General features: G+C 53.4%; 1 protein-coding gene across 1 annotated transcript; it reads right to left on the reverse strand.

The window, feature by feature from the left end:
- Positions 1 to 694: 694 nt before the first annotated feature.
- Positions 695 to 24,923, reverse strand: PLEKHO2 (pleckstrin homology domain containing O2). Its single transcript, XM_019441808.2, has 6 exons — positions 24,793 to 24,923; positions 18,450 to 18,599; positions 14,097 to 14,213; positions 7,604 to 7,708; positions 5,951 to 6,049; positions 695 to 3,651 (listed from the first exon to the last, which is right to left on the reverse strand). The coding sequence occupies exons 1-6, from the start codon at positions 24,802 to 24,804 to the stop codon at positions 2,647 to 2,649; spliced, it is 1,488 nt and encodes a 495-aa protein (XP_019297353.2). The 5' UTR covers positions 24,805 to 24,923; the 3' UTR covers positions 695 to 2,646.
- Positions 24,924 to 26,524: the final 1,601 nt, after the last annotated feature.

A 26,524-nucleotide genomic window follows, 5' to 3' on the forward strand; every position in this document is an offset into this window, starting at 1 on the left:
GGAAGAACTATATTCTTCAAACATATCCACATCATGAAAGATAAAGGCTGTGGAAACACTTCAGATTAAAGGAGACTAGAGAGACATGTATACAATATTTGAGCCTACACTGGAGGAAAAATATGAGATTATTGGGTCAAATGACAAAACTGAAATAAGAGCGATAATAAGTATGCCAGTGTTAAACTTACTGAAGTTGATAACTGTATTATGGTTACATGAGAGAATATACTTAAATACTCACTGAAGTATTTATGGATAAGGGACCATGAAAACTAATTCCCCAATGATTCAGAAAAAAATTATATGTGTTAAAGACACAAAGCACTCAAAAGATAAACCAATGGGTCAATCTGATAAAGAATACGTGGGTGTTCTTTGTACTGGTCTTATTATTGCAACTTTTCTATTCGAAATCATTTCCAAATGAAGTTTCTAAAAATTGAAAAGCATTGTGCCTTACGACACTTAGCTCCCAGCCTATAGAAACATGTAGGTAGGGGTGGGGAGGGGGTAAAATTGGAGGGCCTGGCTGAGTTTAGCAAAGATGCAGCCAAGCCTATGGGAAGGAAGCACTAGAAGGAAGCTTAAAGGACCAGTGATGCCACTGACCAACCACTGCTTACCCTCTGCTTCCTTGAGGCCAGCCCTAGAGCTGGTCCCCACACCAACAAACAGGCTTGCAGCAGAGAAGTTCCATAAAAAGGGATTTATTGCCAAACTTTGAGAAAGGCGCTTCATAAACAGAAGACATGGAATGCTATCCTCCTCAAGGAGGCAGGCCAGGCAGACCCTGCATATTCCCAATCCTTCTACCCCTCCCCTTGGGGCCCAGGTCACCAAGGCACAGGGAATCCCTTAAGAACACCATAATGGCATTAGGTCACTGAGATGGCCCCAGAGCTACTTGCTCAATCTGGTCATTTATCCGAGGAGGAAACTGAGGCTCTAGTCCCTGGAAACAGGTGACTTGGCTAAAGCCCCAGCTGGTCCAGGCTGCTGGTGGGGGAAAGCTGTTCCCCAAAAGACGAGTGCAGGGGGCCATGTGACTAGGCACCTGATGCCATTCTTGCTTTCATACTGAAGGCAGATGGAAGGACAGGCAGACTGTGGCATGGGAGCCTCGTTTGTCCAAAGAGTGTAGTTTGAGAAGGCCCGTGGGGGCTCATGGGTCAGGACATTGCTGTTCACCTCCACCTCTGCCCAGTATAGGCTGCAGAGTGGATATCTGCCCCTCCTGATCCCTGGCCACTACCCTCAAGAACAAAGTAGAAGTACAGTAAAGAAGGCATTGACCTGTACTGGCAGGTCTCAGTGGGCACGACTGGTGGTGGAGCAGTGGGCAGAAAGGCCAGGACATGCAGCTGTGACCCTCCCTGTCCTCTTTCAGTAAATAAAAGTGCACATGCTAAAAACCCCCTGAGCAGGCCTTTCAGAAGCTGCTCCTACTCCTATAGGTCCCAGGGAGAGTGGCTGTGCCTTCAGGGCCTCTGCACCTAGATGGAGATTGGGTGTGTTCCCAGAGTCAGGGACAAGTGCGGGGAGAATTGGGGTGGAGGGGAGGCGACAGATAGGGAGAGGCCCAGGCTGCGGGGTTGGACCAGGAAAGGGACAAAAAGAAATGCCTCTTCCACTAGGAAGTTCAGGAAGAGCAGTCCATCTAGGGCCTGAGCCAGAGGGGAAGAGGGGAAAGGGAAGTGATTTCAGGCCCCAACATACCCCCATCAGCATCCAAAGAAATGATTGGGATGTTGGGCCTGTTTGGGTTCAGGAGGAAGCATAGAGAGCCAGATATAAATCCCATCTGGGGAGGCACAGAAGTTGAGGTGGCTTCTCCTCTGAAGGTTCATTTATAATGAAGTAGGTACAGGATTTTCTGATGTTGACCTCAGAGCTATTCTCGGGTTCACCTCTACAGGAAATGTGCAGGGCTGGACACAAGCTGGTCCAGGGGGAGAGACTAGACTAGGAGACCCTTCAAGTTCTTCCTCTACCCTGGAGTCCTCCAATCACAGTTCACCAGAGAGGAAGGCCTGCAGAATAGGAATCCCACACAGATGCCTTCCACCTGCCTTCACAGGCCCTGGCTGGATTCCAGGTCTCACTCAGCTGACAGAAAAACGTATAACTTGGACCCAAGGCCTTGGCAGCTATTGCGAGTAGGTGGGTAGGGAGGGCTAGTTACGGCTCAAAGCTGCCTCTGCCATAACGCTCTCTGCCCAGGAACATCTGGATGTGGGAGCTGTGGCGGGGTGGGGAGGAGGGGGGGCTCAGCTGTGCTCTATTCAGAAGTCAGGAATGTAAACTACTGGGGGTGGGAAGCAGAGATGATGCCACCCCCAGAAACCCCAAGTGCCATGCTAAAGCCCTGGGGCAGTTCAGAACAACCATGCAAGCAACCAAGTGTGTGCTCCCTGCCCAAGCCCAGAAACTGGGCCAGATAGTCAGATAGTGGTCCTGGGTGGCTCCTGGCACCATTGGCCAGGGCAGGGCAGGAAGGATACCAGGAATCTCCATAGTTCCTGGCCATACCCCCAACATGCCTGATGGCCTTTCTACGGCCTGAGCAGAAGCATGTTTTTTGGCAGGGCTGGGCTTTGATGGACTGGGTTGGCTAGGAGGGACCACGCCCTGGCCTGGCAGGCCCTAGGGTGCACTTCTCCGGTAGAGGGTCACCAGCTCTTTCCGCTTTTCCTGTAGCCCAGGTGCTTCCTGGCTCATCTCTCCCAGATCTCTGATTTCCTGCAGGGCTTGGGTGGCCTGCCTCAGCTGCTCCACAGCCTGGCTGAGCAATGTCTCAGCGCTCACAGGAGCCGGCTCACTGCCCAGCACCTGGTTCAACAGTTTCTCCGTCTGTTCTGAGGCCACCTTCACCTCCAGCTGGGCCCGATACAGCCGTTCTCCAGGCTGCCGTGGATGCCGGGGGCCTTCCCCAAGCAGGTTCCCCAGGGAGGAACAGCGGGGATGGAAATGAGATGGCAGGTCCCAGCAGGGCAGTGCTGTGGACGTTGTTGCATCCTTTGGGGTTGTTTCTAGGATGCCCGAGGCCTGGGGTGGATTGACGGGCTCCAGACTGTCATCCACGCCATTCACTGACATCTGTGCTGGATCTGGGGCCGAGGTTTCAGAGGCCTCAGGACTCTGGGCTGGCCCAGAAGCCACCATCCCACTCATGGAAGCTCTCAGTTTCTCTGATAAGATCTTGGGTGGGGGTGTAGGAGGCTTCCCACCCTCCTTGGGCACAGCCTCAGAATCCTCAGAGCAGGGCACCTGGAGTTCTGTACTCTCAAAGTCAGGGGCGTCCTCGGGGCTGGGGTTCTCCCAGCTCACCTTCAGTTTGTCAGGCAGCACCATGCTGGGGGTCTGCTCAGGGCCACTGTCCTCCTGTACTGGAGTCTCTGAGTTCGCTTGGTGGGACTCAGAGCTTGCTGAGACAGGGGATGGGGCTCTCTCCCCGGCAGGAGTCTCCACTCTGTCACTGAGGCTGGTGGTCTCCGGCAGTGCGGAAGGCTTGGTAGGAGGCATAGGAGGCCTGAGTGTCTCTTGGGGCTGGGCTGCACTGACATCATTGCTGGGGCCAAACACTGGCGGCCCACTATCTGGCACGTCGAGGTCCAGGCGTGAAAGCCCATCAGAAGCTGCATTGGCTACCTGGTAAGGGACAGTATACAGGTGTCATCCTGGATGACTGGCATTTGGATCTGTGCCCACCCATAAGGTACTCAAGTCCTCCCATCCAGGCTGCCCAGGCCCCCAGCCTCCCACTCTCCACATCCTCTGCCCTGGCTTCCAAGGTCACATGATTAGATGCTGAAGTGATTCTCTGATAAATCCTCTCCTCTCCCTCACTCCCACAGAACTCCCTGTTTTGGAATCACAAGCCAGGTCAGAGATAGGGTGTCGTCTTGGTGCCCCAGCCTGTGAAAAAGACTGCTTTTTAGTGGCAACTGTACTGGTCTGGGCAGCAAGAGACATGGCTCCAGCCCTGTTTTTGACCCCTTTCTGGCTCTATGGCCTTGAGAGAACTCCATCTGTGCAAGCACCCATCCAGGGGGGCAATGGGACCAGGACTCAAACACGGCCTCCCAAGTTGTCTCGAGCCCACTTACTTCTGCTTCCCCTCTCTGGAGACCACTGTATGATCTGCCAGCCTCACGACCAGCCCTCCAGCCCACATCTCTGTAGCCTTTGCCTGCCCAGCTGCTCAGCAGCCAGTGCCTACTCTCCTCATGCCGTCAGATGTGACCCCAGACACAGGCAGCCCCATACCGCAGCTGACCGCCAGAGAAGAACAGCTGCACTGAGTTGGCAGCTGCCCCGCACCTGGCCCGAGGGACCTACAGAGACACCCAGCAGCCCCACGGTCATGGAGACCCTCCCAAGGAGCCTCAGAGGCCCCGGAGCAGGGCTGGGCAGGAGGCCTCTCTCAAGGTCCCTTACAGTGGGGGTCTTGGCTGAGAACCCCACTCCCATTTACCACAGGGGATCTGGCCAGTACATACACTTGCTCAGTCACTGGGACAGGAGTGCCTCTCTGAATTCTTCTCAGGGGGTCCTTCTTCCCAAGACTGGCCCTTCCCCAACACATAGCCCTCCCCCTGGGGCATTCCCTTTCTCTCTGGCTACTTCAGACATTCCCTCTGCGGGCTTTATTCCCTCAGCTGACAGACGTGTCATTTCAAAAACAACCAAAAACATTTCAAAAACAATCTCCCCAATGACCTCGGCCCCTTCCTTTCTCCCTCTTCCCTACCACGGTCCCCTTCCCTCTGGCACCCCCAGCTCTGCACCCCTTGGGAAACCTAAGCTGAGCCCTTCTCTGATGGGGTCACCGCCTGCCGCTTTCCCCAGACCTGCCCCTGTGACTTGTGGCTGCCAACCTGGCTGATAACACATCCTGTGCCCTTCTCTCTCTGGAGGTGCCATTCACCTCTCTGGCTTTCTCTTCCTTGGCTGTCTACTGCCTGCCCCACCCCCCCACCACCAAATGTAGCATTTGCCGAGGTTCTTTCCTGGCCTCCAAAATCTTTCCCCTCACCATCCACTCACCATCAGCAACATTGGTCAAAAAAGGGCTCTTCCCTTACCCTCACTGTGCCCATAACTTCTCCCAATTCCTGGTCCAGGGCCTCCATTCACCCAGTCAGGCTTGGGGCACCTCTGACAACCCTCCCCTTCTGTCTGGCCCACCTCCCCTAGCCCTGTATTCAGTGGCAAGCCCAGATGTCTCTTGCTTCCCAGGGTCTCTCCCATTGGCCCCTCCTGAGCCCTGGAGGGCCCACCTCCTCCCTCTTCTTCCTGGCCCCCTGCCTCTCTCTCCCTTAACCCAACCCATGCTACCCTGGGCATCAAACTGACCTCTGGAATGTACCCTCCTATCCATCCCATCCCCAGCTCCTGCACACCCCAAAGGGATGTGTAGTCAAAGGGACTCAGCACTCCCTAAACCCTCCTGCCTCAGCTCAGGTCATTCCTGTGGCCAGAGAGCTCCCTCACATCAAGTCTGACAACTGAAGCCCTTCTTGTCCTTCATGGGTCAGCTCAAGTGCCAATGGGCCCTCTGTGGTCTCTCTTGCCTGGCTTCTGAGAGCCCTCCTCTGTATAGAAGTTAGTCATAACTCTGCTTGAAGCAGTCTGTGGACAGGTCTTTTTTCCATCTGGAAGCTGAGCTCTGAGAAGCAGGGACCAGCCTCAGGGTCTTAGTGTCCCTTAGGGACCAACTCTGAGTAAGGGCAATGTGCAGACTCAATAAGCAAAGCAGGTACATCTACACCCCAAGCACATATAACACATGAGCCTCCACACACAGACACCCCATATACCACTCAAGAAGCCCCAGCTCCAAAAGTCTCCAGGAAAAAGGTGGCCCCAAGCTTGGCTACCACCCTAAGGAGCTGTGGTCCCAGGCTCACCTGACCTCCTACCTGTCTAAGCTGGGACAAAGTCTTACCTCCTTCAGGTGGACTCTTGTAGGTGGCCGGCGCCGCTGGCCCCCACGCACCCGGTCCCGTGTCACATGCTCCAGTGCACAGCTCTTGTCCACTTTTACCTGGGAAGAGGGAGCAAGGTTAGTGCCCAGCAGGCCTTGGGGAGAGGAAGAAATGCCCAGACATTAACCTGACTCAGAGGCAGGGTCTACACCCACATCTTCCCTTTATAGGGTCAGGGCCCTACCTCTGGCCCTCTCTTTAAGGCACCTCCCTGTGTCTGGACCTCTGCTTTGCTTCCTGTCCCTATATTGTCTTTGTCATCTCTCTGCAATCTGAGGCTCTCCCTTTCTCTGCAGCCACGCTCTCTGCCTCAGTCTTCCTGCCTGGATATGGGCTACCAGCCCTTGCCCTTCAGTATACTTGCGTATATATACAAACAGCCCTGAGGCTGTTTTTATGCTTAGCTGTGGGAGCAGAGAGAAGGCAGCCCATGATCCCCTGGTGCCTGCCTTCCAGAAAATGGACCCAGTCCTTCTCCCAGGTCCCTTGGGGATAGCTGAGGAGAGAGCAAGGCCTCTGCCCCTTTTGGGCCAGGGTGTCTAGAAGACAGAAAATCCTCTCTGATGGTAAGGAAAGACAGTCAGGAGTAGTTGGGAAGAGTAAATAAGATTTGCATGGGAAATCCAGACTCTGAACCCCGAAGTAGCTTGTCCTTGATGGGGAGTATGGCTAAGACTCTTCAGCCCTTAGGTCAGATTCAGAGTCAGGCCCACCTTGGGTGGGGATGGGGGTGAGGTTCAACTGTCTCTGTTTCTGACTGTTCCACCAAAACTGGGCTGACATCCAGCCCATGTTTCTGGGGCCTCCAATACCTGCAATATGCTCTATCACCCCTCACCCATGAAACGGGGACAGTTTCTCTAGCTAGTGAAGGGCTGAGCAAGATACAGTCTCATAAAACATGACATAGAAACCACGGCTGTGAGTCAGGAGACCTGGGTGTTAAGAGGGACTTGCTTGGGAAGATTCCTCCCCTCAGGTCTTCGGCTTCTGCAATCCAAGGGGTCAGTTTAGGTGGACCCCAGGTCAATTTTAGCTCAAAGAGCTACAAATCCATGATGTCAAAGACAATCCACCCTAGGAGATCTGGCCCCATGGGATACCCTGCCTACCTCAAACCTAATCACAGCCACTGGTGCTAGAGTCACACTACAGTACAGGGGGCTAGGTAGTCATTGCAGACGGATGGGGAGGCCCAGGGCCAAAGCCAGCCCAGCCTGGACTTTACAGCCAAACTGAAAAGAGAGCTTTCAAGCTCTCAGACACCCCCCGCCCAGACCCCTCTGGCCTGGGCCCACCTGCTGTTTTCAGCTGAGGCTGGGTTGGAAAGGATGCATGGCTACCAGTTAAATTCTACTCTCTACCTATTCACTTTTTACTTTAAAACAAACTAATTTCCTGACACCTCAGTTTCTTCATCCTTAAAATGAGAACACTTTGAGGGGTGTTGTGATTAAATGAGGTAACAACTGTAGATGTCCCAGTGTCTGTAGCATAATCTCAGGGTTGTCTGAAGTTGGGGGGGGGGGGGGGGGGGGGACAGGCAGGATCCTCTCTGAGATCACACATGGCGGGAAAGGAGACACAGAGCCATCCATAGGACTGCATCGCACCTCATCAAAAGCCTTGTTCTTGCCTCGGTTGATCCCTTCATTGAGGGCTTTGATCCAGGATTCCTTCTCCTCCCCACTGGTTGCTTGAAACTTGATGTCGCTGACCTGCAGGGGACATGGATGGGGTGGATGGCAGATGTTTAACAGAGTTCACATTTGGGGTCTTAAGGAAGTTTTCCCATCCCAGATCCCAAAGTCTGTGATGGCACAGCTGGTCAGGAGCAAACTGAAATGACCCCCCACAACAGGTCTGACAAGGGGCTTTGGGGGAGGGAAGGAGATAGATCAAGCAGAGAAGGGGCTGGCTCTCAGCATGATGCTGCCAGAGATTTGGATTCAAATCAGCCTTGCCCTGTGGAAAGAGCCAAGATCTGGTCTTATTCCATGTGACTTCCCCAGACCAGCTGCCTGTTTTTTCCATAAAGTAGGAGCTGTCCCAGTCTACATCCACACCAGGCTGAGTACAGTGACAGAGGTGACAGGTGTGAAGGGTGTCCATTGGTGAAGGCCCACTGGAACCAGGGCCACATGCAGCTCTCCAGAAGGCCCCACACTCAGCTCTGGCCAAGTGAAAAAGTCCCAGGGTATCCTTTCTGGCCTTGAATCATAGGTTGTATGAGAGAAAGGGCAATGAGGGTCAATTTCAACCCCCTCATCTTACAGATGAGGAAAACAGAGGCTCACAGATGGGATGAGACTTGCACAAGGTGACATAAAGTAATCCCATGACTCAGGACTCTACACCCCATCCCACCGCAGGCATCCCTTCTCATCTCATGCAGGAGCTCCCAGTTCTTACATTAGAATCAGAGAGGGGCACCTGGCCAGCTCAGTTGGTAGAGCATGTGACTCTTGATCTTGGGGTTGTGAATTCAAGCTCTATGCTGGGTGTAGAGATTACTCAAAAATAAAAAAAAAGGGGCGCCTGGGTGGCTCAGTCATTTAAGCATCCGACTTCAGCTCAGGTCATGATCTAGCAGTTTATGAGTTCGAGCCCCACATTGGCCTCTGCTGACAGCTCAGAGCCTGGAGCCTGCTTTGGAGTCTGTGTCTCCCTCTCTCTCTTCCCCTCCCCTGCTCACACTCTGTCTATGTCTATCAATAATAAATAAATGTTAAAAAAAAAAAAAAAACTGCTTAGGGGCGCCTGGGTGGCTCAGTCGGTTAAGCGTCCAACTTCGGCTCAGGTCACGATCTCGCGGTCCGTGAGTTCGAACCCCGCGTCGGGCTCTGGGCTGATGGCTCAGAGCCTGGAGCCTCTTCTGATTCTGTGTCTCCCTCTCTCTCTGCCCCTCCCCCATTCATGCTCTGTCTCTCTGTGTCTCAAAAATAAATAAATGTTTAAAAAAAATTAAAAAAAAAAACTGCTTAAAAAATAAAAAAAATTGGGGGGCACATGGGTGGTGCAGGCGGTCAAGCGTCCTACTCTTGATTTGAGCTCATCATGATCTCACCATTCGTGGGTTTGAGCCCTACATCGAGCTCTGTGCTGGTGGTGTGGAGCCTGCTTGGGACTCTGTCTCTCTCCCTCTCTTTCTACCCTTACCCTCCTTGTGCTCTCGTGCGCTCTCTCTCTCTCTCTCTCTCTCTCTCTCTCTCTCTCTCTCTGTCTCAAAATAAATAAATAAACCTTAAAATAAAATAAGGAACACCTGGGTGGCTCAGTCGGTTAAGCATCTGACTTCAGCTCAAGTCATGATTTCACAGTTCGTGAGTTGGAGCCCATGTTGGGCTCTGTGCTGGCAGCTCAGAGCCTGAAGCTTGTTTCAGATTCTGTGTCTCCCTCTCTCTCTGCCCCTCCCCTGCTTGCGCTCTCTCTGTCTCTCAAAGTTAAACATTAAAAAAAGTTTTTAATAAAATAAAGTAAAATTAAATTAAATTCATTTTAATTTTAAAGTGTTTCTGGGGTGCCTAGGTGTCTCAGTCAGTTAAGCATCCGACTTCAGCTCAGGTCATGATCTTACAATCTGTGAGTTTGAGCCCCATGTTAGGCTCTGTGCTGACAGCTCAGAGCCTGGAGCCTGCTTTGGGTTCTGTGTCTCCTTCTCTCTCTGCCCCTCCCCCACTCATGCTCTGTCTCTCTCAAAAATGAATAAATGTTTAAAAAATTTAGGGGCACCTGGGTGGCTCAGTCGGTTAAGCGGCCGACTTCGGCTCAGGTCATGATCTCGCAGTCTGTGAGTTCGAGCCCCGTGTCGGGCTCTGTGCTGACAGCTCAGAGCCTGGAGCCTGTTTCAGATTCTGTGTCTCCCTCTCTCTGACCCTCCCCCGTTCATGCTCTGTCTCTCTCTGTCCCAAAAATAAATAAACGTTGAAAAAAAATTTTTTTAAATTTAAAAAGAATAAATGTTTTTAATCTTAAAAAAAAGAAAAAAGAAGAAGAAACAGCAGCTCAGAGAACCCCCTCCCTGCCAGGATCCAAGATCAGACAAGAAATGGTAGAAGGAGCAAGACCACACAAACAGAGGGACCACTTTGCATGGCAGACACAATAGCAGTAGAGTCTCTGAGTTGGACAGAACACTGCTTACAGCTGGCTGACCTTGAGCCTTAGTTTCCTCATCTGTAAAAAGACAAGACCACCACAACCTGCCTCATGGAGCTGTGAAGATCAAATATGTATCTGAAGTGTTGACTGTGGAGCTGGGCATAGAGTGAGTGCTCAGCAATAGGCATTATCACTGTTGGGGCTCAGGTGGTTAAGTGTCCGACTCCTGATTTCAGCTCAGGTCATGATCTCACAGTCCCTGAATTCGAGCTCTGTGTCAGGCTCTGTGCTGAGAGTGCAGAGTCTGCTTGGGATTCTCTCTCTCTCCCTCTCTCTGTCTCTGTCCCGTTTGTGCACGCACTTGCTCTCTCTCTCTCTCTCAAAAAGAATAAAGAAAAAAAAAAAGGAATTATCACTATTGCCTTCCTTCTGACAAAAGAGTCCCAGTTTCCTCATCTGGATAAAGGCATAATGCCTAACCCAAACAATGCTGAGGGAATTAAACAGGACTGATGCCAGGGTCCCCGCACACGGTAGGTATTCAGTAAATAGTTACTGAATGAATGAGCCAGTAAATGAATGAACTGGCCCAAAGTTCCTTCCCTTGCCCTGTTTTTGGGTCACTGCCCACTCTGACCTCAAGATGCCCTAGTTCTTTGTCGGGCGGGTTGCCAGCGTGCCCATCCCCCACCCTGGTGTTAGATAGCGCCTTCCCTCCGGACACCTTCAATGTTATGTAACACCACAGTCTGCCTGGCCCCCGCAGCATCCTCGTTATATAACTTCTTCCTGGCTGCTGCCGCCTCCTCCTCATACAGGGCCCTGGGTCCCACCCACCTCCCCATGCCAGGCACAGCCAAATGCTCATTTGCATGACCAGGGTAAATTCGATCCTGGCAGCAGATCTGCAGTTAAGTCAGAAACCCCAGGGCACCTTGGCAACTGCCTCTTAGCCCAGCCATCAGGGCTGCAGGGGGCTCAGGGAGGGACGGTGGCAACATCCAGGCTCTGCAAGGGCCTACCCAGCCCTGTGATGGGGACTGCCAGAAAGGCAGCCCAGGGCCAGCCCCTTGGAGCCTAGCTGCTGCTCCTTCTTGCAGGCTCCGAGATGGTGGGCCCCTGCTCAGTGGAGGATTCAGCATGCCGGAGAGCTGCAGAGGCATACCCTTGAAATCAGCCACAGATGGAGCAAGAGTAGGGCAGAGAAAGAGCACTGGCCTGGGAGTCAAGCTAAGAGTTCTAGTCCCACAAACCCACATTGCACAGGCTTATGCACTACTTGGGGCCTCAGTGGGACAAGATCAGAGGCCCAACCCAACCTGCAATCCTTCCCCAATGACCAGCCCACCTGAGGCAGGCCTGGGCATGGAAAAGGGGTCAGCCTGTGTTCTCTTATTTATTTATTCATTTATTTATTCATTTATTCATTTATTCATTTATTTATTTATTGAGACCAGTGGGGGAGGGGCAGAGAGAGAGAAGGAGATACAGAATCCGAAGCAGGCTCCAGGTTCCTGAAGCAGGCTCCAGGTTCTGTCAGCACAGAGCCTGACATGGGCTCAAACTCACAAACTGTGAGATCATGACCTGAGCGCAAGTTGGACGCTTAACCGACTGAGCCACCCAGGCGCCCCAGCCTGTGTTCTCTTCTGCTCCCTGTGAAGGAGGTGGCTTCAGGAAGACCTATTGTACTGGCCAAAGGAACCCCCTAGGAGAGGGAATGCAAGGTTAAATGGGACCCAGTCCCACTCTAAGGAACCTTGTTATCCTGGCTGAATGAGCCAGGCATCCCACAAGGGGGACCAGAATGGGGACAAGTGGAATACCAAGAAGTTGTTCCTCTGGCCCCGCCCCTGGCCCTATGTCCTAAAGAGCCACAGGCTACACAGGTCCCTCTCAAGCCCTTCCAAGAAGCCCTGGGGCACAGGCCCTGCTTGGAGTTTCAGAACCAACAGGACTGGCCACAGAATAGGCCCACATGGCCTGGGAAAGAGGGGAGGACAAAATGGCAGAGAGGAAAAAAGTGGGAGGGGGAGAGAGGCAGCAGGAAAGAGGAACGGGCCAAGCTGGCCGAGACCAGCAGGGCAGCAAGGCCCAGCTAGGCCACCCTGCTTCCTGGCAGCGTCCGCCTGTGACCTCATGGCAGGGGTGTGGGGATGGGAGGCAGGGGGAGAGGGGCATGCAAGACACTGGCGTCTTTGTTTATTTGATTAGAGGGGGGAAAAAGGCGGCCTCAGGACCAGACAGCCAGGGTCATGTGACCTCCTGGCCAGCGTGTGGCCTCACTGAGGATGGGGAACACCCAGGGCGATAGGAAAGGAGGGTGAGAAGACATGGGAGACCTGGTGCTCCGGGCGGTCCACCATCTGACCTCTGGGGAACCCTGCTGTCTGTATGAGTTCCTCGGGCGGCGAGAGTCAGGGAGAGCTGGAACTGGATGTGCTGTCCTCCCACCGCCCTACAGCCCCCACAACTTGCTCCACAGCCTCATCTCCCTGACTTATCATCCTGTTCCCAGAGTCACCCAGAGCCGATCTGAACTCTTGGCAGGATTGGGGGGTGGAAGGCAGGGTGTTGGCCAAAGCAGCTAAGAATGCAGCTGCACAAATAGGCCTCTCTGAAGGTAAGTCCCACACTGAGCTAGGCCCCACCCACCTAAGCCCACCATCAGCTGATTGTCAGAGCTGGGGAGAGAAGAACAGCACTGGCAGAGGACAGAGAAGCATGACCCCATCTGCCTCACATCCATATAAGCTCACTCAGAGAGACACACAAAGACCCAGGCAGACCCATGGTCAGGTGAACACTCACCTCTACATAATGTACTCCGCATGTAACTCACACACATACACAACTACAGTGCCTGCTCAGAGAGGAACAGGCAGGGGCTAACTGGCCTGAAAGACCAAAATATGGCTCTCCTCTTCTTAAGAGCCCTAAGCAGCAGATGTCAAGTGAAACCTGGGCTCAACCCCCAATTCCCAGAGCTCCACAGTTGTTTCTGTGCTCCACCCACTGCAGAGTAGGACAAAGGGTTAGTAAATAACGCACCACAGCCTCCTCCAGGGCCCCAAGCCCTGAGCCCCAGCACTCAGAGGACTTAGGCTCCTGGGCCTTAAAGCTGGGGGAGGACAGAGTAGCCTCCAGCAGGCCCAGACCAGATGCTCCCCAACCCCCAGCCTCTGTGACTCAGCCTGACTCTGCGAGGCTCCACATGATGTGCAGGGGTTGGGACGAGGCGTGGCCCAGCTGCAGATGGGCGCGAGCTGGAAAGAGGTGCTGTACATGCCTGCCTCAAATCTAAACTCTCTCCTGACATCTGTGAAACTATACCATGCATCAACACCCACCCAGACTCCCTGCCAGAGAAATGTGCAAGCAGCAAACATCATCTGCATACACAGCATGTCCCAGGGGGAGAACCTCCCAGGCAAGAGACTTTCTCCGGCTTCAGCCAAAAAAGGAAAGTGCAAAGGGAAGAAAGCTGGGGGGCCGCAGGTCTCTGAGCATTGAGTCCAGGACGGAGGCAGGATGGGTGGCCCACCCAAGAAGGCCTGAGGTGAAGTGGAGGCCATAGCCTCCCCTCTGCCCCAGACTGTATCAGTGCTGCAGGCCTGGTGGGCTGAAGGCCTCAGTCCCCAGCTTTCCTGTCTCAGCCCCTGTGCCTCATGTGTCCAGGATGTGGGGAAAGGCCAAGGACCCCACCTCCAACTACAGCCTGGGAAGGAGGCCCCAGTGCCTAGAAGGGGAGAGGGGACCAGACCTCAAAGCAGTGCCCCGAATGCATCTCCTATCAACCAGGCAGTGGGGAGACTCCAGGCCAAAATGAGCAAAAGGTCTAACCTGTGGTAGCCTCTGGGTTTGAGCCTCAGCCACACTCCAGAGATCCTCCAGGAGCTACATCCAGGGGCCTGGCCTGCATTAGAAAGCCTTCCAGGGGTGATCTTCCCAAACCAACCCAGGTGGACCTGGAGGAAGGTCAGGCAGCAGTGGGCATAGCCCTACCTTATTCCCTGGGGATCGCTGCAGGATAAAGCGGTGTTTACGCTTGAGGAGGGCACGAAGGTCCTGGCACTTCTCATAGCTTCCCAGCTCCACTGTCTCCACACACTTCTGCTCGTCCTGGGGAGGGAGATAGAGGGGCCATAAACTAGTGAGAGCCAGATGCACCCAGACCCTCCAACACCCAAGCCCCACCGCAGACCCTGATCTCAGTCAGCGAGGGTATCAATCCATCAGAAGGCAACCTTGAGCTGCCAATCAATCACAAGATGTATTCAAACCCCGGCAAGTAGACAGTATTCAGTCCATGCTGGCTGGAGGGAGGCTCAAGGCTCAGCATCCACATGAGAAATGGGGCAGCCAGCCTGGAGGTGGGTAGCAGGGCCGACTCAAATGTGCCTAAAGCCAAAGGAAGAAACGGGAAGCTAGAGAAGCCTGCCTGGCGGTCCACGTAGGCCCTGAGGCCAGGCAGAGATTTGTGGAAGAGGCAGCCTGGAAGAGGGAGTAAGATATCACAAAATGAGAGGAAAAAAAAAAAAAAGAAAAGGCTTTCCAGGCAGAGCCACAGAGGGAAGTTTGGGGCTGCATGCCTGCCTTTACCACAATGATCCTGAAGTGACTTCCCCACTTGGCATCTTCCTCTGCTGACCCCTGGCTAGGTGAAGAGGCCACTCTCTGTGGCCTACACAATGAAGATGGCAAGGGTTCCTTCAAAAGCAATCCCTCCACTAGCCTGCCACCCTGAGGCCTCATCACTAAGAAGACCAGTGGCCAGGACAGTGGGCCAGCCTCTTCTAGGCCACCGAGGACACTGGCAGGGCTGCCTTCCTGCCCAACAGCCCTGGCACTTGAGTATTTTCTCCCTTTGGGCTCCACCTACCAGGTGCCTCTCCAGCAAGCTGCCTGGGACAAGCTCCCCAATGTTGGTCAGTTGCTTCCTCTTCCAGGGGAGACCCAGATGGAACAACTTCTCACTGTGCTGCGTTCTCACCCTTGAGCATCCAGGGAAGAAGAAGCCAGCCCTGGGGGTGGGAGTTAGAGGGGAGAGCTGCCCTAGATGCTGGCCAACAAGTTAAGGACATGCTTGCTACTGGACATCACTCAGAGAGCCAGCAAAAGCATCCCCAGGGACTGCGTTGGTGCTCTGCCATTTTGGGTGGAATATCTGGGAGGCAGTGACTCAACTGTTTGCAGAGGAAATGCCCTGATTTCCCTCCATGATCCTGATTTCCCTCCATGATAATCTGCATATTTTAAGAAACCCTGACACTTAGCAAGCACTTTTGCATCTCTGATTCTCCTGAATCTCTCAATCACCTGAAAGCCCAGAGCCCCAGAATTGACCTCACTGTATACAGAAAGAGAATGAGGCCTGGGGGCGAACTGATTTGCCCACGAAGCATGGACACAAATGCAAGGGGCAGAGCCAAACTCAGACCTATATCCTGATGCCCAGGCTAGAGCTCTTTCAAGCACACCACACTCCTCCCAGCCAGTCAAAGGCTTGGTGATCAATGCCTTAGCAACAGGTCGCTCTATAGTAGTGGTTCTCTACATGTAGTACCTGGGCCAGCGCAGTAGCACCACCTGAGAACTTGTTAGAAATGCCAATTCTCAGGCCCCATCCCACTAAATCATAACCATAGGAGAATGGACCTAACAATCTGACTTTTAGCAAACACCTCAGGTGATTCTGATGTATGCAAAAGTTTGAGAACCTCTGCTTTACACCATAGAATCTCAACCTTGTTAGCACCTGGGAGCTTTAAAAACCCCAATGCCCAGGCAACATCCCAGACCAATTTCATCAGGACCTGGGCATGTGGAACCCAGGCATCAGTATTTTTCAAAGGAAAGCTAAGGGTGATAACCACTGACCTGCTCTCTGTTTGGCCCCTCAAGGGAAGGAGAACAGATAGATGGTCAGGGTGGCCTGATCTTTCCCATCCAGGTTCAGTTAAGTGTCTTTTCCCGTGTTTGCCTCCAAGCATCTCTTTGCAGCCCCTAGTCTCCAATCCTTTTCAAGTTCCTCCACTCAACATGAAGACTAGTAAGATCCAGGAAACTCTCCCGCCATACCCACAAGCCTGAGCCCTGATGCTTTCTCTCCTCTGAGGTCCCCCATCCACAAAGCACCTGCCAGGAGCAGGCACCATACTAGGTTCTAGGGACACCGTGCCATGGGGAAGAACAGTCCTCTAACTCCCTGCTGGGCATCTCTCTCTACCCTGTGCTGCATGTGTCTGCTCTCTTTTCTGGCCTACAAAGGGCAGCCCTCAACAGGGGCACACATAGGACCAGTTTGCTGGACTGAATACCTGACTCAGAGTAAGACCCCAGGAAGTCCCCTCCCACCTGCATCCAGAGAAAGGAAGCTGCCTGGGGAAGGATGCCCAGTCCCAGAGAGAGTAGCTCCCCATGTGCAGAAGCCTCCCTCAACTGGACAACTAGTAGCCCAAATATACCCTCCTCTCTCTGGGAACAAAAAGTCAGTCCATCCCCACCACCCGGCTCCCCAGGGTTGCCTGACCTGGGTCTCCTCTCCACCCGAAACGCTGAATCATCTGGCCCTTCTGCAGCTCAGAAAAACGGATAAACCAGCAGGCACTGGGCGGGGGCAGCATTTTTGGAATGTCAGCCTCACTGACAGCAAAGAAACAGCCAAGAGTCATTTGCACTCGCCTAGTTCCTTACATCAGAAAGAGGAATTGAACTAATAAGCATTTCTCAATTCCTACTCCTGGGCCAACCTCCCCCACCCCTGAGTGCAAAGTTCTTGAAACTGCACTGAGGTTTTTAATAGTGATTTTTTTTTAAGCCTGATTTAGATGTTTCATGTTTACGGGATGTAAAATCCTTCCTGCTTCCCAGCTGTGGCCAGGTGCAGAGACACAGCCCAGGACAAGTCTAGCAGCGCCTGACAGGCTGACAGCTTGGGGGCTTGTCACTCAACTATTACGACAGCTGGGACTGGAGGAAGGTGTGACAACTGCCTTTATTTATAAAAATATCCCCCTGCTGCCGCCACAGCACATCCTAATTTGGTGACGGCAGCGGTTGAGAACATCTGGGGGGCTCCCTGCATAATTCATTCCCTTGCCCTCCTCCAGCTGCTTCTCTGACACCCCAACTCCATGAGCCTGTGGACTCAGGCAGGAAAGGCAAGGTGCTTCTCAAAGGCAGTTCCTCTAAACAGTTAGATCTGGTTGCCCAACCTTTCTTGGCCTGGGTCATTATGAATTTGCCAAGGTAACCTGAGGGATGCTCAGAAAGGATGAGAGGACAGGCAGAATCCCTCTTCTGCCCCCAGACCAGTTCTTCCCCATGTATTCCATCTGTCAGAGGCACACAGTGATAGCCCACTTTCAGTGGATGGGCCTTCTAACAGCCTCAGTCCCAGAACACAAACAGCATCCACAAGCAAAATTCATCTTTCCTCCTTAGATCTCACCCAGAGCTTCATCGACTCTTACTTAACACACAATTTTAACATCCTTGGTTGTCCAAGTTTCAAGCCTACTGAAATGAGTAGGAGCACAAGCCCGAGGGGGGAGCTGAGGTCTCTGAGAAGCACAAGGACAGCAGAAGTGGCGACTGGCACTTGATGTTAAAGGAAAGAGAAAAGCTGAGAAGTACAGTCAGGCAGTATAGGATAATCTGATGATAGGGGACTCTGAGCCACGAAGGAAAGACTCACTTTAGTCCAACACCTTCTGTTGAATAAGGCAGAAGATATTCAACATATTTTAGAGGATTTCCACCAAAAATAAGTGTCAGAGTTTACTCGCCAGAATCTATGGGTAGAAAGAGCACTGGATTTGGTTTGGGTTCCCAACTCCTTCATTCACAGAGATGCTGAACAATCATTTGGCCACCTTGGGCTTCAATATCTCCCTCTATAGAATGTGATGTGATGACACCCTCACAGGACTACTATGAGCCTCATATGAGAGGTATGCAAGAACTCCAAACAAGCAAAGTTTTGGTTGAATGGAAGAAGCTCTAGTTTTCTGGAACACTCACTCATGTTGAACCTAGCCCAATGACAAGGAGTTACAGTATAGAAATACACTGAGGAGACACACACATTTCTATGTACATACACTTCAAAGGGCCCCTCATGCACGAGCCCGAGACTTGCACCTGGAGGTATTGTCCCCATACCATAGAGACCCAGAGAAGATCAGGCACTTGCCCAAGGACTCAGGTCTCAAACCAAATCCAGTTGCACAGCATGTCAAAAGTGGAGCAGGTGTTCCAGTCCCAGTTCTGGGATCCTTCTGCTGGCCTGGGCTGCCATCATCCCTTTGCTTCCTGCCCCAGTAATCCCAACCTCAGGGCCAGGTGAGTCCTTACCTCATTCTCGTAGACCAGCAGCTGGGCCTGGCAGAGGAGCAGATATCGGTCTTTCCAAAGCCCCAGGAGGCCTCCACTGCTCTTCTTGATCCAGCCAGCCTTGTCGGCCATCCTCGCTCCCCGAGGCTTCTCGCCCCCTTCCTTCACACCCTGTAAGATAGCAACAGGACATGTCGTGAAAGCTGCTGACATGGGGTCACACAGTCCGATGGCCACACAAGGGATATGTCCCTCTGCTGGGTACCTACTCATATCATCCTACATGAGCTTCCCCACAACTCCCAAGGCAGGTACCCTTCCTTAATCAAGTATCAGAAATAACAGTAATAGAGGTGCCTGGGTGGCTCGGTTGGTTAAGTGTCCAGTTCAGCTCAGGTCACAATCTCACAATTCATGGGTCCGAGCCCCACATCGGGCTTTGTGCTGACAGCACAGAGCCTGCTTCAGATTCTGTTTCCCTCTCTTTCTCCCCCTCCCCCGCTCACATGCACTTTCTCTCTCAAAAATAAATAAACGTTAAAAACAGTTATTAAAAAAAGAATTAACAGTAATGACAACAGCAACAACAATAATAATAGCAATAGCCACCTCAATACTGAGCCACACATCATCCCATTTAAATGATATAACTACTCTGAGGTGGAAGCATCATTATTCACATGGTACAGCAAACTGAAGCTCAGAGAGGTGCAGCAAACTGTGTGACTTCCCAGTCACACAGTGGGACAAACAAACCCAGAAGTCAAACCGGGTCTCTGACCCCAGGTTCTTCCAGCTCCACCATTCTGCCTCATGGATTCATTCAACCAGTCCACAAACGCTATATTGAGCACTGACAACGTCACTGGTGCCGGAGTAAGCAGGAAACAATAAAAATAATGCATCTCTGTCCTCATAGAGCTGGCGATGCAGGGAAGGAGAAGCTGAACAAACACCAGACATAAATACATTAAGGAGCATGAAACGCTATGAAGGGAACAGTGAAAGGGGCATGAAGAAGGGAGTGAGAGTGGACAGTGGGGGACCTGGCTCAGGTCTGGGTGGCCCAGGAAGGCGTCCCAGAGAAGGACCATTCAAGCAGGAGAAGAAGGATGGAAGGAAGCAGGCAGGCAGTGGTAATCTGCCTCTCCATCCCTGCCCTTCAAGAGAATCCATTCTACGGCTTCCTGCCCCAAAGCAGGGGGTCCTCTGCTCTTAGTCCCACCACAGGCCAGGACTTGTGGGCGGCCATCCATCTGGTAAGGGCTCCAAGGACTCTGCCTTCGACCACAGGCTGGTACAGGAGGTAAACTCGAGTCCTCTTCTCAGACATGGGCAGCCACCCTGGAGCCTCCAGGCCAGCCCTCAATTATCTACTTAGGTGGCTGGGTGTCAGGTACATGCCTTTCAGATGGGCTCATTTCACCTCTGGTCCCCAGCACCTAGCACTGTTCCTTTACACATAATGGGTGCTTGAGAAATATCTGTGAAATGAAAATAAAAATACACCGATTTGCTAACCACTTTGCTTCAGTGACTGGTGCCCACAGCAGTGAGTGTGAAGGAGAGGGTAAAAGAGAGGAGGTCAAGAGCGTGTCGAATCTAGAGGATGCTAGAAGGAAATTAGCACTGACTAATTTTGAGTACTTTATAATTTACATAAAGTTCAAAAAAGGGGCCCCAGTTAAAAGGAGCATGCCTCTCCCCAGGGATACCCTGTGGCCACAGCTGGCTTTGGAAAGACAAGCCCAGGCAGAAGACTGGTGAGCTGTCAGGGGCTGGGCAAGGGGCTGGGCACCTCCCTGCTCAATATCATGGCAAGGGAGCCCCAGCTTGGCTTTCACTGTGGCCCCACCCCTCTGAACTGCACACTCCAGTGGTTGAGAGTCTGAGCTTTTGACACCCAAGTCACACAGACCATAGGCAAGTCACTTAACCTCTCTAAGCCTTAGTTTCTTCATCTGTGAAATGGTGATAATAACAGAAGTTGCAAGGATTTTAACTCCATGAGGGCAAAGATTTTTGCTTTGTTTCATGCAATATCCCCAGTGCCTAGATAGCATCTGGCATACAGTAGGTACTCAATAAATGTTTGTTGAATAAAGATATGGCATATAAAGAGGTGCCTAGAATACCCTAAACTTGGGAAATGGTATCTGTCATTGTCACTGTTGTTGTCACTGGCATCCCTTCCAGCTCTCAGGGATGTTTTCCCTGGGCCTGGTTCAGAATTCGGGAGAAGGCCTTTATGGGCTTAGTTGCTGGGTCTCAGTACCCTAGGAGCTTTAGGAATGTGGTGTGCCCCTCAGCATCTCTCCCTAACTTGTAGATGACTAGACAAGTGGGGAAGTCAGATGGTCCTAAAGTATCTTCCCAGATGGGAGGAGTGTGGAAGTGGGAGGCTTGCCTATAGGCCAGTTCTGAGGCACCCTGACCACGGAGAGAGGAGACTTCAGGGACCTTTGACAAGAAGGGGGAGGCTCTCACATCCTATCGTGCACCACTCCCAACACCAGAGACCCTGTATTCAGCCCCCATTAGCTGCACGACCATGACTGGCAGGGGCCTCATCTCCTCAGTGAGCCCTACAGGCTGGCCCAGGCCCAGGGCTAGAAGGGAAGAATGGGAAACCCCACCCCACATTTCACACATCACACCCCTCCATCAGCAACTACAGTGGTGCTGTTGGCCACCTCCTCAGCCTGCAGACTCTCAGTGTCTCTTGCACAGAGCAGTAGGCACTGGTCTCCCACTGCTGAGCTCCAAGCTTGCCTCCTGCTTTTCAGGGGCCCACCCACCACCCCATGGGATCTCACACCCCTTTGTAAACTCCTTCCCCTTGTGACCTCCTAGGCCTGCCTCACCCACTGTCTGACACATGAAAACTTCCTGTCAGCTGGAAGCTCCCAGGGGGCAAGGCTGAAAGCTTGTGCCTTAACCACTGTCCTCTCAGGGTGTAGCAGAGCAGTGCCCAGTGAATACTGGGACTGAGTTAGCTAAAGAAGCCTTTAGGGCTGGGTGGGAACAGGGTGGGACTGAGGAGAGAAGGCACTTTGGGGATGTGGGGGGAAGTGACAAGGGGCTGGAGATGGCATGAACCAAAGCCCAGGAAGGGTCTCCTTGTCAGGAATTAGCCACAGCAACAGCCACCAAAGGGAGGCCTGGCTAGAGGCCAGAGTCCTGCTTGCCTGCTACCCTCCACCCTGCCCCTCTCCCTGCCCCTCAGACACTTCCACCAGGGGGCCTGGCTATGCCCCAGTAAGTTTTAATAAGTGGCCCCTCCTCTTGGCAGGGCTCACAGGGGAGGTTTTGTCTTGCTCAGCCCAGTTTCACGGCCTTCTCTCCTCTTATTGACCAGCTGACCACTGTTCTTCCTGTTTCACCCTCTCTCTTCCCACTCATCCTCACTCAGACCCTCCCTTGCCCACTGTGAGCAGCTCCTGAGGCACCCCTGAGCACCAGATTGGCTCCCCTTTGCTTGAGGTGGGAGGATCTCTGTGTCATTCCTTTAGGAAAAGAAAGAAAAGAAAAAAAGAAAAAGATGTCAGGTCACCCTAACACTATGCACAGAAGGGAAGGGAACAGGTGGAAAGCCACAACACAGGCCATGGTGGAAAGACAGAGACAAGCAGAAGAAACCTTGTTGGCACCTCACACCACAGGGAGCTTATGACAACCTTTGCCCTTTAAGCCCAATGATGTGCTGACCAAACTCTGCTAAGATCCCACCATGTCAGAGCCCTGGGATGGGGTTATCAGAGAGGAAGCATAGACTCTGCCCTGAGGGAACTTGCAGTCTGATGGGGGCAACAGAGACCCTACAAGGTAAGTCTTCAGTCTGAGGGTGGGGAGGGCATCCCCTGCTCTTGAGGGCCCCAGCCTTTTGGGAGAACATAGGACCTACCCGGAAGGAAACATGAGTCCCAGCTCTCTGGTGCAGTAGGGGTTTGGGGTTAGTTTAGGAAGTCCTTGCAGAAACTAAGGTTTTAGTAGGAGTGTGAGGCAGGCAAGAGACACACACCTTGGCCCAGAGGAGAAGGGAGGACACAAAGGGTATCAAGAGACCCTTCATTCAACCCCTTCATTATGGAATGAGAAAGTATAGCCAGAAAGGGCAAGAGATTAGCTCAAGGTCACAAAACCAGGGCTGGACAGGACACTGTCCTGCCTCTCTCTAGATGGACGTGGACAAATGAGTTGCCTGGAGCCACTAGAGGCCGAGGCAGGGAAAGGCATGACTGAGAGAGAGAAGGTGGGGGTGGAACCCCAGGGCAGAAACAGGAAAGAAACCCTAGGTTCTGGGTTTTCAACCTTACTCCAGTGGCTGCAACAATATCCCACATCTATATTCGCAGTTTTCAAAGCTTTTGCATGCATATCATCACATTTCTGGATTGCCCACCTCCCTCTTTTTGTGGATGGGGAAACTGAGGGCCTGAGAACTCAAATGGACAAATGCCCAGTGTCTGGACCCAAACTTCTTCACTAAGCCTCAGCCTCAGCCTGGTAGCCTCAGACTACCAAGCTATTGCACAGAGGAGGTCAGTGAAGCTGAGGGGGGTTGGCACTAAGGTAGCTGGGGCCCCCGGAGAGAAATGTAAGCTAGGGGAAGGGCTGCAAACAGCCATGTGGGAGTGAGGTGAGGCCAGCCTGAGGTCATGGGGCAGAGCAGGTGACTATGATCTAAGAGGTGTTTTAGAGAAACAAAGATGGGCAAGCACTAAGACCTAGAGAAACAAGAAGTGATTAGGAGAAGGAATGGGAGGACAAGAGTGAGGGATGCCTAAGACAAGGCAGGAGATAGGGAGCCCCTCTGTGTGGGGAGGAGGTGGGCAAGCCCTTAGATGGCTCAGGTATATGGGGAGCTCTTGGCATCTGGGAGTCAGTAAATGGCAATGTTAGAAACTCAGAACTAGAGGGAGTGCAGGGCTGGGCTGAGCTGGCCAGGAGACAAACCATTGGCCCAGGAGGCCCCAGGAGAACTTCCCTTAATTGGGGGCCAGAGCAGATCTGGAGATGGAGTAATCCTGTCCCACATCCTCTGGGAGAAGGGGAGGGGCCACAACCAGACAGTCTAACCCTCACAGCAGGGGCCTGGGGTGGGGGAGGGCAGCCCTACCCCTGTCAGAAAGAAACCACAGCAAATCATAGTGGCCTGACTTTGCCCCCTCCTTCCACCCACTCTGAGAGAGGGGGACACAATCACACAGGACCCAGGGAGGAGGCCAAGCCCTATATTTTATAGAAGAGGAAATGCAGGCTGAGAGGGGAAGTGACTTATCTACCATCCCACAGAAATGCAGGGCCTGGCCTGGAAGGAACCCTGACAGACACTGGCCCCAGGAAATAGGGAGCTGGACACTGATGGGGACACGGGAAGCCTGATCCCCTCAGGGCTTTCCAGCTGGCCAGGGTTATCCCAAGAGTGAAGCTTTCATTTTTTCCCTCCATCTATCCAGGCAAACACATCCCCATCCCTTGGGCTGGGAGGGACAAAAGCTGAGACCCCCTCAGAGGACAAGAAGCAAAGTCCTTGAGACTCAGCAGGTCCCGGCTCTAATTTATTCATTCCACATATATACATTAAGTGCTCACTGTGTGCTTTGGTGATGGGGCTGATGGGAGAACTGAGTTTGCAATTCAAGGGCAGGGGTCACTGAGTGCCAGAGCCGACTCCAGATCAAGAGGGTCCTGAGGGGGAAGAGGGAAGCTCAAGGCTGCCCAGCTCCTCCAGGGAGTTGGCCCTCCCAAGGATGTGGGGAAGGCAGGGGCCAGGATCAGCTCCTATGTGGGCCTGATTCTGGGGCAAGGGAGAAGATAGGAGAAAGAGGATCACAGGGACTTATACAGGGGAGAAAAAGGCAACTTCTCCAATCCTCACCACCAGACACGGTCACAGACTCAAGATTCCTTGACACAGGGACTCCAGACCCCACAGACTCTCCAGGACACTCAATCTACCCCTTCAGGATCAGACCCGGCCGACACGGGGTGTCAACGGTAACCAGGTTCGAGCCCAGTTCCAGGCCACTTTCAGCAAGTTATCAACTGACCAGAGCCTCAGTCTCCCCCTCAATCCAATGCGAACTATAACAACCGCGATGCCCACAGCTGGTGTGAGAAGCCAAAGAGATAACGTAGAAGGATATGTCTGCTAAGTGCGGGACACGGAACACTACCCCCACCCCTGCTCTATCTGCCTAGCCTCAGCCTGGAGAGATGGGGGTGGGGCAGGGGTTAGGTGTCGGAGTCCGGAGAGAGAGGGCTGATCGGAACAAGGGCCTGAGCCTGCGACCCCAACAAATGTAAGGGGCTCGAAGACCCCAGCCCAGACCCCCCCCCCCCGGTCTGGCCTGGCCCTCACCTCCTCCTCCATCGCGAGTCCGCAGAAGTCCGGCCGCTCCGCCGCTCACTCCCCGCGCCGCGCGGGCTCCGCCACCTCCATCCACACCCGGCCGGGCGGCGGCTCTCAGCGTTCTGTCCCGCGGGCCGCCCGGGGCCCAAGAAACTTCGGGGGGGCGGGGTTGGGGGCGGGGAGAGGCTTCCGGGGGCGAGGGGGCGGGGCCCAGGGAAGGGACTAGCAGAGCTGGGAGGCCCAGGGCTGGGGCGGGAAACGGGTGGGGCGGGGCCGGGGCGGAGGGGTGGAGCCTGGACGGGGCCGGGTGGGGGTTTGGGGACTGGATGGTGGAGCCAGAAGGAGGAAGCAGGAGGGGCAGGGCGGAGAGAGGTTTCCCCGACCGCCGAGGGAGAGGGACTGGAAGGGGACAGAGGGTGCGGGGACCGGGCGGAGGGAGGGGGTGGGGGCTTCCGGCTAGAGGCCGAAGAGAGGGACGCGGGCGGGGCCCTAGGGCGGGATCGGGGTGGGGCAGGACCAGCGTGCGCCCGAGGCGCTGGCTGCTTGCGCCTTTGAAGTCTCCAGGCCCCAGAGGGCCGGGGTTGCGGGACTGGGCCATGCCGCCCTGGGCGGCCCAGAGATGGGAGCAGCAAGAGGCTCCTCCTCTTTCCTCCCCGACGCTGGGGCAGTGGCGACGACTTGGTCCTCTTCTCCCAGGAGCCTCCTGGCAGGGCTGGGCCTGGACCTCTAGTCAGGTCCGGAGAGTCCGGTAACGCGAAGACTTGGGGCTGGGAGGCTGGACTTCGAGGGAGGGAGTCTTCCCCTATTTTTCAGGGATCCTCAAATGCAGTGTTCTCCTGCCTTCATTGGACATTGCTCAGAGCTGTTCTCTCTGGTTCCTATACCTGAGGGTCACCCTCCACCCACCCCCACCCCCATCCAGCGGTGATCTTGCAACCTCGACAGCCTTGCTGGGTGGGAGTGGAGTGTTAGTTATACCGCGGGCCGTCATTTTATACTTGGGAGAAAGAGGCCCAGAGAGAGAAAGTGACTGGTTACATCCCAGCCTCCAGCTCCCCTCCTACCCTCCACCCTTTCCGTCTCAGCTCTCATAGCCAACCCTGCCCAAGCATGCTTGTGCAGGAAGAATTAAGTATGTGTGAGATCAATGGTGACCTCCTTTGGCTCTAGCTGCTATAGCAGCAGCTGCACCAGTTGACCAAGCTCTCCTTTCACTGCCTTTTGCTGGTCCTCAGGCCCCCCAGCCACTTACAGCCCTGCATGGAAAAAGGTAGCTTGGGGCCCAAGGGGGAGGAAGATGGGGGCATACATTTTCTTTATGCCTGGGCCTGGGTTCCTTTATCTAAAAGGATGAGGAAAATCCAGGCTATGGATTTGAGAAAGTCAATGTATATGGCAACCACATGGTTTTATTCCCTCAGTATGGTTTATTCCTTCTCCAGAGCTGGGCACCTCATGCCTGAGGACTCAGAAGATCCTGTATCTGAAAACTCAGATTCCACCTGCAGGAGCCCAGAGACCCTGAGGAATTTGTGTTGTTGCACAGCTCATGGTTCGGTTGGGGTAAGGTCAGTTTTCATATCCAGTGAGCTCTGTCACTTTTGGGAGTGAGCCACTGATAACCACTTTGGCATCGGTTTTCCCATCCAGCGAGCCATGCTGGCCCTCTGGTTGTTGCTCCCGCACCACATGCATTCATTCAACATAAATATTTTCTTTGCCTTGATCATCAGTCCTTACA

The sequence above is a fragment of the Panthera pardus genome, unplaced genomic scaffold, assembly GCF_024362965.1.
Source record: "Panthera pardus isolate Hobbes unplaced genomic scaffold, ASM2436296v1 HiC_scaffold_24, whole genome shotgun sequence".
Taxonomy (NCBI): Eukaryota; Metazoa; Chordata; class Mammalia; order Carnivora; family Felidae; genus Panthera; species Panthera pardus.

What these genes read in the sequence shown, in the direction of transcription:
- PLEKHO2 (XM_019441808.2), bottom strand. An exon ending in AGCGATCCCCAGGGAATAAG is followed by an intron (nt 7,709 to 14,096) that starts GTAGGGCTATGC and finishes TGTCCCCTGCAG; the next exon opens with GTCAGCGACATCAAGTTTCA. An exon ending in AGAACAAGGCTTTTGATGAG is followed by an intron (nt 6,050 to 7,603) that starts GTGCGATGCAGT and finishes CCCTCTTCCCAG; the next exon opens with GTAAAAGTGGACAAGAGCTG.